General features: G+C 23.3%; 1 protein-coding gene across 1 annotated transcript; it reads right to left on the reverse strand.

The window, feature by feature from the left end:
• Nucleotides 1-1,388: 1,388 nt before the first annotated feature.
• Nucleotides 1,389-6,757, reverse strand: LOC135931036 (uncharacterized protein DDB_G0271670-like). The gene is made up of 4 exons (XM_065467900.1): nt 6,642-6,757; nt 6,372-6,563; nt 6,224-6,325; nt 1,389-2,531 (listed from the first exon to the last, which is right to left on the reverse strand). Exons 1-4 carry the CDS (start codon nt 6,684-6,686, stop codon nt 1,389-1,391), a joined length of 1,482 nt encoding a protein of 493 aa, XP_065323972.1. The 5' UTR covers nt 6,687-6,757.
• Between the last annotated feature and the right edge of the window lie 6,639 nt (nt 6,758-13,396).

Raw genomic sequence — 13,396 nt, forward strand, 5'->3', positions numbered from 1 at the left:
AATCAACAATTGTACTTAGAAATATACCTATAAAAAACGAATCCAATAATTCCTTATTCGTACAAGTAAGAACATTCGATTCAATTAGGTCCTTTTAAATATCGATTTTTAGATGTAGAAATGAAGTTTAAAAAATAATAAGCGAAATATTTACGATAGTTCGATGTAATAATATATTTTTATTTATTATTCTATTATCGAATAATTGTTATTCGTAAAATGAATCGAATATCGAGTAAATCGTTTTAGGTGTATAGTTAGAAGGTTGATATCAGCAAGTTCATAGTTCGATCCCGAAAGGTACTACACCAACCTCTTAGACGAGGTTATGGTATGGTTAAAACTTAACAGGGTCACCAGATGTGGGGTAAGGCTTATATAATATATAAATATTGTTTAATAAAATTTATCCGCTGTTTAGTAAATTACTATCTTTCTTTAATGATAATCAAAAGATATGAATAAACGGTAAATGACACGAAAGGAATTGAAGGATAGTCTGCAAACATCTTAATAATTTTTTTTATACTTAATCAGCCAAGATTTAGCCAATCTGTGGAGAAGATAAAAATCTTAAAATAGCTTTCCAAGTATCAGAAAGTAATACTGTTTTTTTTAAATAAACTGCTCAAAATATTAAAATTTTGCCCAGAATTAAATCTTTTGTCATTTATATATAAAAAAATCTCCCTTGATTGAAATAAAATTTTTTTTTATAAATGAACGATTATTCCTCTTTTTTAAATCTCTCATTTTGTTGATCTTCAAAGATTATTGCTCATTTTGGGCGAAATACTTTAATTATCGTAACTTACACTGCATTAACTAGCGCGAATTGGCGGCGAGGTAATAAAAAATATGCCGTATTTTTGTATATCTTGCCGCGAATTCGAATTTAGCGCTAACTGTTAATACAGGGTTAAGCTACTTTTTTTTTGAAAACTGACACTATACTTCTTCTAGAAATCTTTTCTTAAAACCAAACCTTTATATTTAATTTATAGCCCACTGATTATATCTACCAAAATCCGTCACCAAAAAATCAATATTATATAATAAAATAAAATAAAAGGTCATTTAAAAATAAAATTAATCATATATTTTTTTCTGGTTATATTTAATTATAACAAAATTTTATTGAACTCATATTTTTTTAAATATTATTATATAAAATATATAAATATTATGTATAATTTTTTTTTTTAAATATATATTTAAAAATAATGTTTCGTATTTTTAAATATATATTTTTTTATTAATTATATTTTATTTATTTCGTTAAATGAGTTTAAATTAAAAAATAATATAAATATAATAAAGGCAAGATCTTTGGTTGGTATTTGGTATGATTGTTTATGCATTCAAATTTTATTTATAAAATGTTTGTATTAATTGGAATCGGATGAAGTCGAGGAGCTGGAAGTACTGGAACTGTCGCTAGAAGTACTGGATGAACTAGACGAAGGAGGCTTATCTTTCAACGTTTCGGCACTTTTACCGTCGTTAGGTTTAACCTTTTTGCTGAGCTGACTAAGAGGAGCAGTTTTACTTTTAGGCGTATCGATTTTGTTCTTGATCGCAATACCACAATTACCACCAATTTTTGATGTCGTTGGCGCCAATGTTTTCGATGCATCTTTGGGAGTCGGAGAATTGAATTTAAACGATGACTCCTGAATCTTAGACTTTTTATCGACGGGGATGTCAATTTTTTTCTTTAGATTATCATCACCCCCCTTTTTGATGAGCTGACTAGGGGTAACAGTTTTAATAGGCGTATTGGTTATGTTTTTGATCGCGTTACGACTGTCACCACCAGTTTTTAGAGTCGTTGACGCCGATATTTTTGACGCATCCTTGGGAGTCGAAGAATTTAATTTAGAAGATGACTCAGGAATTCTAGTCTTTTTATCGGCAGGGGCGACCATTTTTTTCTTTACATCATCATCGCCTTCCTTTTTGCTGAGCGGGCCAAGCGGAAGAGCTTTAATATCAGGCGCATTGACTTCCTTTTTGCTCGAGTTAATACTGTCACCAATTTTCGAAGAAGCCGACGCAGATACTTTAGACCCAACATTTTTATCGGCAGGGATAACTATTTTTTTCTTTACATCGTCAGCATTAGCACGGCTAGTTGAAGAGGGTTTCGAGGAAGAAGAACTAGATTCACTAGACGATGAACTGGGGGAAGAACTGCTACTCGAATCGGAAGATGAACTCGAATCTTTATTTGAGTCAGTACCGATCTTTATCTCATTTTTCTTGAAATTTCTATCTGCTTCCAACGTGTTACCGTTAAATTTGGAATCGATCAATTCTCCGAGGTTTGTTTTATTATTTTCTTCTCCATTAATTACTTCAGACGTTTTGTTCTGTTCCCGCGTTTCTATGACATATTTTTTCTCTTCGGAAATTTCTTTACCAATTTCTCGAACTTCCTCCGTCTTAGTTTCGCCGTTCTGCTCGCTGACCTTTATTTCTGTCATAACAGCAGCCTCATCTTTCTCCTGGTTCTCAATATCCGGCCAATCCTAACATTATTTTTTAAAAACATAATTTTCCGAACCGAAATAATAAATAAAATAAAAAAATACCTCGTTAAAACATTATTCAAATTTTTAAAAAGTATTACAGTAAAACTGAAAAGTTACTCAGGCATCTTTTTAAAACATAACAAATATTTTTTTAAAGGAGTTAAATATTGTGAACGTCTGTTGAATTTTATTCTCTTTCATTTATATTTTAAAATAAGGTTATAAAATAAGCAAAAAAATAATAATTAATATTCGTAAAAAAAGATTTAATTATTTTTTTTAAAGAAAACACACGAAAAGCAAAATTACAAGGCAATAAGATTGAAAAAGAAAATATTCACATTTAAAAAAAAACATACTATCCCGTTAGTACAATATAGCAAACCTGCTTATAATAACGTTCCCATTTGGGAAAAAGAAGCTACTTATCAATAGCGATGAAAAAGTTTGTGACAAATGTGTAAAGCGCTTTTTGATTATTGCCCATCCACCAAAAAAACGCGAGCAGTTCGCTCCGATAAACGCCTTTATTTATAGGACTATTTAATAACTCATATAAAAAAAATTTTATTTTATTTTAAAAGCTATTTATCTCATGAAAACTAGATAACTAATAAGACCATTTTAGTCCATGAAAAAAAAAAAATTAAAGCATACACAATAAAATAAAGCACACAAATAGACATGATAATGCTTGACAAAAAAAAATCCGTTTTAAAAATAGAAAAGAGGAAAGATAACAAATATTACACAATATATTTAAATATAAAAAATAAACATAAAAAATAATAATTTCCTATTTGTTTAAAAAAGGTCAACGAAAATATGAATTAAATAATAAACTTGGTTATTAAGAAAAATAACAAATTGACAAAAGAAAATTCAATTTGTTATGTAAGATTCAAAAAATAAAGATTACTTAGTATATTAGTGTTATAGATAATCTCGCTTATCAAATTCTATCGCTAGGGTTGGCGCATGCGCCGATTTTATATATCTTTTTAAAAATGTCGGTTATTCCGGATATGGTAAAATTGGCCGATTCGATATTATCTAAAAATGGTGGATAAAAAATTGTTTACCATATAATATTAATATTTGAATCATTAAAAAAAATGTGAATGACTCATTTCACTTTATAGGTTTAATATATGTTTAAGTTTATTCCGATTCCTTTACAAACATTTCCAAAATGGTTGCTATTAAAAAATTGTTTCGGCTGATAAGGGTCTAGTTATCATGCAAATATGTTGACCACTTTGAAAATTAAGGTAAATGGCGACTTTCCTAATGCATATTATATGACTGCAAAGCCTATGCCATTAGGCTCAAGATTCGATTAAAGACATTTTAAAAAAATTCAATCAAAAAATGCATCAAGATAACGAGGATTTGACTATAACGCTTTAAGTCAACTATATTATACCGACAATGAAAAAACCTTTTCCAGTTTTAATTTTAAAATGATCATTTTTTAACATATATTTTCATTTTACTATTTATATTTATAGCTAAAAGCATATGATTCGCAATATAGCGCGACTGGCTTGTTGTTTAAGGGTCGACTTTTGTCCAGAAAAATATTACCCGAGCCCTGAAGAATTTTGCTCATAGATGGCACAAAGGTTTGGACATCTCTTGATCTCGAGGTTTATTAGCCAATATTTTCCTGGTTAAAATATTGAATCACCTGATTTTAAAAATCGGCTCAAATCGAACAGTTTTTTATAGAAGTTGACCGGAAATTATCAACAAGTTGATACCGACGGTTATTAGCCAATCCGACAACAGTTAACTGATAATTCGCTCTTGATCTTATAAAATAACTTACTCTACTACTACTATTTTTTAAACAATAAATATTAATTAATTATATTTGTTTCGATTCATTTAAATTAATTTCCATACTATTTTAATCAATTAAATTTTTTTTAAAATATATAAGAATTTTGTAGATATATATTTTTTTTTTTAAATAAGAATGAATGGAAAGTTATCAGTATCACATTTATTTGTTCATTTTTATAAATTGAATTTTTCATATTAAGTAAAGTAGTAATGTTTTCATTATAACACTTTAATATTTTATAAAAAAGTTAAAATATCCTCTATACAATATTTCATATTTATTAATGTCACGATTCTTACAAACTTAAACTATTATACAAAATTATTCATCATATTTTTAAATTTTTTTTATTGATTTCTTGTTAAAAATTTAATAAATAAAACATCGTAACATTTCAATGAAATTTTTCACTTCCATACTAAAATTAATCTCTTCTTTATCGCGATTATTTACAGCTTTTTTTTTAAAAAAAAAAAATTAGTATCGAATAGGAATCGGTGATTTTAGATATTTTTTTAAAAAATAGACCAATCGGATTATTGTTTCATTTTTTTTTTAAAAAATAATTAAATTAACTTAATATTTTTAAAATATAATAATTATGATTAAAAATTTTAGTTAATTGCTCAAAACGGCTAAAACCTATTTTTTTGGCCGAAAATGAATCCTTAAATTTCAATTTTTATTGTTGAAAATAAAGCCCAAGTGTGAAGAAAGAATAAATAGCCTCACACTTTACTTAACAAATTTTATTCAATACACACTTTTAGATTAAGCGAAATTAGCAGCTTAATCCCCCCCCCCCGGTTATATAGTTAATATTTTATTTATTATAATATCTAATTAGTATACAAGTAAAGAAATATATTTATAAAAATTAAGTTGACATGCCCACTATCTGATTTAATTTTTGATAGGAAAAAGAAAATTCCCCCAAAATCTGAGTTTGTTAAAGTTTAGTTTATTATTTTTTATTTATTTATTTAGTAATAATAAAAATTCATTAATATTTAATATGAATATTTTCAAGGTAAATAAAAAAAAAATGGAAAATACAAATTATTTTTTTTAAAAAAAACACCCACAAGGCAAAAAAAAATTATATAAAAAAAAGAATTATGTTATTTTAATTACTCATCACAGTAATTGCAATATAAAAATGTAATAAAAAGATAATTTGTTTAAAATCTCAAGATAAGATATTGTATTAATGTATAAAAATATTTAATTGAAGATGTGGATATGAAACAATTTTTTTTTAAATTAAATAATTAGTATTACATATCAATAAATAATTATACAAAAGGCAATGATAAGTGAATGAATACATTAAGAGGTTTGTTGGGAATGTCATCAACTATTTATTTTTTTTTAGAAAAATTAATATGGGGCTTTTCTTTTCTCATTATTTAGTGGTATATTTTTGATTATTTTTATAAAGATTAAATTATAATTTTTATATAAAATTTAATAAATATTTTTTTTTAAATATAATTTTCTATAAAAAAAATAATAATAATTAAAACATATCAAACCAAATTATGTCATGTTTATATAAATAATCATTTATTAAAAAAATATTTCCCTAAAAAATGTATGATAAGAATACCTGTGGTGCTTAGATATTAATAATCAAATATTTAATAGATAAAACATTCTGTTAAATACAATAAGCAAGTGGTTGGCAAATATGAAATGCAGTTATTGTTGCTTTAATTCAATGGCAGTTTGGGAAGAAATGTCATAGTTATTATTAATAGAGAAGTAGCGATGCACTTTCTAAAAAGAAAATAAAACACATTTTTTTAGCATGCAAAATTTATATCTAAAAAATATTTACATGTGGAGGTAATGGCTTTCCTTCAACCATATCAGATTCTTTTAATTTTAAAAACTCAGTAATAGTGTCATTTTCTAATGCTACATCAAAATCAGAATATTCCTTAATAAAAAATATAAACTATGATATAAAAATTTTATATATATACTCCACAATATAAATCACTGTTAAAAAATTGAGGGCACAATGGTAACTTTCCATTATCATTTGTTCCAGATTTACATGAAGCCAGCATTGTATCTCGTTCTTCTGTTAATTCTGGTTGACTTATATCCACTATATCTAATTTAACACCCAATGCTGTTAAAAAATCAATTGCTTTTCTTTGATTAGCTTTAACCTAAATAAAGTTAAAGAAAAAGACTATATATATCTTATTTAATAATATTATTTAAAGTATTGAAATTATATTAGTTACTGCTTTATTTCCAGATGATCCAGAAACATAAACTTTAATTACCATGTTAATTATAAATCGATTTTTAGCAGAATGTTTATAATTGGATAGATATTATAAATAAAACTAAAATGTTAGACAAGTCATACAAATGGGTATCTCAATTCAAATTCTATAATAATAATTAAAATAATGTATTCTTTTAACGCCTTATTTCCTATCTTTTATATTAAATTAAAAATTTCGGTCAGATTAAAATAAAATATACATTATAATTTAAGTGAATTCATGTTTTATAAAAAGAATCTGATGATTTTTAGTTGAAAAGGATGAGATATATATATATATATTATACAGTAATAAAATCATTTAGGATTTCCCAGATCCCAATATTACAATTCAAGATTTAAAAATATATCGCATGTATGTTGGTGTATGATTTAATCGGAAATATTTAATCTTAACTTATTTATTTCTTAGTTTTATAATACATGCTATATTATATTCAGTGATGTACTCAGTGGCGTAGCTAGGAATTTTGAGTGCCTTTTCAGTGTCAATACATAAGATTTAAAGTGTGTACTGAACAGGAATGATGCTTAGGTAAGTATACAATACTATCATTAATATTTTGATTTTCAAATAGATCAAATAATGGCAGTAGAACTATTTCATCATCCGATTCCTCTCCTTGTTCATATACTCTAATAAATTTTTAATAAATATATTATATAACTTTTTTTACTTGAGGGCTTTTAAATAATTTCTAGCATTATAATAAAATTACAATATGATTATAATATGTTCTTATAGTATTAAAATTTTGATATGCAAAACTAATTCTAATAAATTCTTAGTCATAATATTTATATGGTTTGCTTTATAAAGGTAGTTGCATTTATATTTTGATAATATACTCATTTGTATTAGTTATAAATATAATTGTTAAATTATATATTTTTTTTTAACTACCATTAAGAGTAACAAGAATACTTAAATTTTATTGTAATCTTATTTTTTTAAAAATATTTATGTATAATAAATTTTTAATATAATAATCTGTATAAAATTTATACATTTCAAATTTATTTTATTGTGTACTATCATTAAAATAAATACATGGTTAAATAATAAGATGCTATATATATATAGTATTTTAATAATAAAATCTATAATGAAATTTAAATAAATTTTTTTAAAATCATTTCATGATTAAGTTTTTATAAGTTTAAAATAATTATATATTAATTCATTCTTTACCTTCAAATGTTTTTTTAATTTTGAGCTACTTGACATTGACATTGAAATATTTGCGATGGGGCATAATTTACATTTACAAAGTGTAGACTTGGTACCATTAATTTTCTTAATTGGTTTAAAATATTGGGGCCAGGGAAGGGTTAAATCTTCTTCATCTGAAGAAGTACTATGGACATAATATTCTTTTAAAATAAATTATAAATTAATTAATAATATCATTATATTTACTTAAAATTTTGATTGAATATTAATTTCGACTGATAATTTAACAATGAGAATTTAAAAAAAAATGTTGGAAGTGGTTGATATGAATTAAAACTCGGCTTAAATTATTAATATTAAGAATTAAAAAATAAATAAAAGTAATTTTATAAAACAATAAAATATGATTTTTTTATTGATATTTTTTAAGAAAAAATATAAAATAACGAGTAAAGTAACGTTTTGCGTTACCGTTACTCAAAAAAAGAAACGCGTTACCGTTACTCGTTACTTTTAGATGAAGGTAACGAATGGCGTTACTTTTTTGGCGTTACTTCACAGCACTAATTTTTTGTTTCATATGCATGGCCTATCCTATTATGTAATTTAATCACGTGTTGTTTTCCCTTTTATTTTAATTTTTTTTTCTATATTGAATCGTAAAATATTTTTATTCCATACCTTTATTCCAAATTAAATGTCTAAGTAAATTTTTTATTATATACAATTATGAAATTTAACAATTTTATAAATTAACTTGTTCATATAAAAATTGAAAATTAAATTATAAGGAAATTTAACAATTTTTTAATAATTAACTTGCTCATAATTTAAATAAATTATTAAGCATTACTTGCTCATATAAAAATTAAAAATACAATCTTTATAATGAAATTTAGCAATTTTTTAATAATTTACTTTCATAATGTTGCAAATGTTGAATTAAAGATATTATTCGTTTAATAATATGTTTTTATTGTAAAAGTAATATTTTATTCAGTGTGTAATTTTTTATGAAATGAGTTGGAGTTTTTGTTAAGAGATTATTAATATATATAATTATGAATGTGAAAAATAAAAAAATAATAAAGCGCAATTTCTGTGTTAAAATTCTACATATAATCTTTTATTTCTTTGTTTTTCGTTAACAACTCTGATTAAAATGCCTGATTATTATAATTAACCGTCTTTAAATATTTTATTAATTATTGTAAATATCCGATCTTATTATATGCGTATTTTAATGTTCTCCGTAATAAAAATGTATTTTATAATTGATTATTCTAATTTAATTGGCAAGAATAATGCTATAAAAAGTATCTTGCATTTTAAGATACTCTCATTTAGCAAAAAATACAAGTATCTTTTTGCATGCCAATGTATTGTGTAATTATGCATTTAAAAAATAAGCACTGAAGCAAAAAAATACTTATTTTTTAGAAAAAAAATTTTTTATATTATATTTTTTTCCTTACTTTTTTGAAATAAAAATTTTTTTCTTTTTTAACAGCAACAATTAATGTTTAATAATTGTAATTATATTATTAAATTTATTAGGATTATCAGAGTTGTATAAAAAGTATCTTTATCTATATCTATATACCTTCAGAGGTATCTGTATCTGTCTATAGATATTTTTAAAGATATATTTTGATATACCTTAATTTAACGCTTTTTTATCTAAAAAATAATAATATTTAAGTACTAATTTTATCTCATAGAGCATATAATTTAAATAAATATATATTATAAAAATAATAAGACTAATATAATATATATAATATTAAAACTTATATATAAAAAAGATATAAATATTAATTTTTTTTCCATTTATATCTATATAGATATAGATATCAGTTCATTTAAATTTATTTAGAATTTTGTAAAATAATTTTATAGATATTCCGCTGAATAAATTATAAGTTTAATGTAGAAATTATTTTTTAAAATTTTAATTCAATTTTTGACTTCGGTTGAAAAAAACTTATTAAAAAATTTAAAATCTAGCAATAACTTTTATAAAAGACGAATTCTACTTATTTATATATTTAATTTTTTATGGTTTGACTAATAAATAAAAATTAATCAAATTTTTTGATTACTTCTCTAGTAGACTTGACGCTTCGTCACTGGTTATGCTTAACTATGATTTTTATTATGTTAATTTTATGTTGTACTTAAGTTGAGTTTAATGATATGTTGATTAATCTTATTTTTGTTTTATTCATAATTTGGAATATTATTAAGTTGTATTAGAATAATTTGGATGAATATACAAATATTGATAAAAAGATTATAAATTTTTATATATCAAAATTATTATTATGCTTTTTCTTAAAAATAAAGTTCAATTACATCTATTTAATTTGTAGTTATTTAATCTTGTTTAAATTTAAAGTAATAATATTAAAATAATTTTATTCTTAAATTATTATTTTAAAAACAATTTTAAATGGATTAATAATATTTTTGTTAAAAGAAACATGTAATATTTAAGTTGTATTTTGTTTTAAATAAATTTTATTTCTACTTTTGAAAAATAAAATAATTATAATATGTATATCATCGACTGGTATATATACTGGTATATGTAACAAAACATTTAAATTAATACTCAATAAATTATTTTACAAATTTGAATAAACAACACAATATGTAACAAAACATTTAAATTAATACTCAATTAATTATTTTACAAATTTGAATAAACAACACTATTAACATTCCCCTCCTCGACAAAGCATCAAGTTGCTGCTCAGAGGGCGCATAAGTCTGTCTGATGGCATGAGTCCATACGTTTTTGTAGGTTAGAATAGTTGCTGTACGTTATCATTATTATAAGGATCAAGTTTGAATATATGGAATAAAATTTTGGAATAAAAGAATTTGGAATAAAATTTTTGGAATGTAGAATAACATAAGAATGATAAATCAAAAAAATTATATAAAATTTCGCTTTTTTTTTTTAAATTTTGCGATATTTTATTAGTAGAGTTTTAATATTTAATTAGTAGCGTTTTAATATTTAATTATTTTTATTTATTTTCAATCTCCGAGGTTAAAATATGCCAATATTATGCACATTTCCCTCTCTTAAAAAAAATTAAAATTTCACACAATATTTTTCTAAAATAATGATGTTTAATTTTTACATAACCTTTTGTCTTCAAAAGCTTTATTTCAAAAACATTTTTATCATATTAAGTATTACTTATAAGGGTTATGTAAATCTATCATGTGATTTAAACCTTTTAATTCATGTTTTAATTACATTTTAATATTTAAAATTAAAGTTTTATCTTCTTGTTTAGGATTTTTAATGGTTTATTTTTAATTATATCTAAAAATTCATCTTTAGGTTTAGTTAATTTACAAAAATTGGTCATCATACAAGAAATCCAAAAAAAAATATCAATATTTCACTAAGAAATTAAGTAAATAATTTTTTAAGGCTTTTATGTGTTCAAATATGTCCATTATTGATTTACATTTAAGTTATTTTAATAAGTAAATTTACAACATGCCTTTATCTCGGCATAAAATTTTAATTTCAAATAACTTTTCTTCTTACGTGGATTAGAATAATAAGTGATCATCATTGGTCTCACGATATAGAATTCATAACCTAACGTCCAACTTCCATATTGGTTCTTTCTAGGTTGTCACATTAGGTTAGGTGCTGATTATCATATTCCATTCCAACATCCAGAGCCAGGACACCATGAAGAAAGAAGCTTTTTGCATGAAAGTGTTAAGGTTTGATTCTAGTCATCTCCATAGATTAAGCAATCAACACAATAGGTAGTCAACACAATAGGTAGTCATATAGAATAGCGTCATCTCAATGGAATAAGCAATCGTCACAATAGGTAGTCACCACAATAGGTAGTCATATAAATAGAGTCATCTCAATGGATTAAGCAATCGTCACAATAGGTAGTCATCACAATTTCGAATTTAATTTAATTTTTACTTTTTTATTTTAATTTTAGGCAAATTTTATATATTTTCTTCTTTTTTTTTTAACAAAAAACGGGGCGCCAGAAAAGAAACAAGTTATATTTATTTTAAATAAAAATTTTATTTCTACTTTTAAAAAATAAAATAATTATAATATGTATATCATCGACTGGAATATATACTGGTATATGTAACAAAACATTTAAATTAATACTCAATAAATTATTTTACAAATTTGAATAAACAACACAATATGTAACAAAACATTTAAATTAATACTCAATTAATTATTTTACAAATTTGAATAAACAACACTATTAACATTTGTATTAATTTATTATATCTTTATCTAAAAATCATTTGAATAAATTACATTTATATCTTATGTTTGTAAAAAAAATAAATATTAGAAATGATTTTAATATTTTATTTTGCAATAAAATCTTTAACGCAAGTTGGCGCTAGTTGTACTTTTAAAACTTAAACATTTTGATAAATTAGGTTTTTACCGGATAAAATTAATGGGTATTAGACCAGTCATATAAATGTTTTCTGAATAGTTTAAAACAGATAGTGCAATTTTCTTTGCTCCACGAGGGCAAAAAGTACATTTATATAAACAATTTAATTTTAGTTCAGATAAAATGTTTTGGGTGGAACTATATTATAAATTTGTGAGTAGTTAAAAGATAATAGTGATATTTACTTCACCCCCCAAGGGAAAAATTGAATTTACAATATATAAAAATTTAATTTTGTATTCAACAAATTATAATAAAAAATTAATATGTATTTTTTAGTTATCTTTATGAGAATTCAATTTATAATATAAATTAACCAAAGTTACTCACCCCATTCCAAAAGAAAAAGAAATACATTATGAGATCATAAATCACTATTCTTTTAAATATCAAACATAAAATATTTAATAGCTTTTACATTAGAATTATTGATTAATATCAAATATTTATTAAGAATAGTTGCAATGCAATGGACTAATGATTAAGATGCCATATCTCCTAAACTTGAGCTCGGTCAAACTTTGAAATTTAATAATTTATTCTTTAATCTTATAATTTATATATAAAATTTGAGAGAGAAAAATGTAGATTTAATTTTATGACCATTTCCTTCTATTTCCGGTTATCATTTTAACTTATTTAACATGATTTAACTTTAAAGGCCTAATATTAGATTATATAAAGAATTTTAAATGATGATTCTAGCTCAATTATATTCAAATATATTTAAAATGAAATGGAGTGCATTTTGCCAAAATACCCCATTTTTCGACATTTAGAAAACATATTTCAGCCGTTATTTGAGGTTATGGGTGAAAATTTATTTTTTTAGTTATAATAAAAACAAAGCCCTTATAAAAAATATTTTTAAAAAAATCTAAAGGAGTCGGGTTGAAAATTGTGTTTATTGTTGTTGTTGATTTTGCCATGGGATTCACCATATGCATCTAATTATCATACCTGGCATCCCAAAAATATAAGCCTCTCTTTCCAAGTTTAGCCATATCAAATAAAGGATTATTAATTATTCTATATGAAATATTTAGAATTTAA

This window comes from Gordionus sp. m RMFG-2023, chromosome 1 (genome assembly GCF_954871325.1).
Source record: "Gordionus sp. m RMFG-2023 chromosome 1, tfGorSpeb1-WG-v2, whole genome shotgun sequence".
NCBI lineage: Eukaryota > Metazoa > Nematomorpha > Gordioida > Chordodea > Parachordodidae > Gordionus > Gordionus sp. m RMFG-2023.

Coding starts and splice junctions, on each gene's coding strand:
- LOC135931036 (XM_065467900.1), bottom strand. CDS start 6,686: ATGGTAATTAAAGTTTATGTTTCTGGATCATCTGGAAATAAAGCA. Junction 6,564..6,641: donor GATCATCTGGAAATAAAGCA/GTAACTAATATA, acceptor AACTTTATTTAG/GTTAAAGCTAATCAAAGAAA. Junction 6,326..6,371: donor ACAGTGATTTATATTGTGGA/GTATATATATAA, acceptor TTTTTTATTAAG/GAATATTCTGATTTTGATGT.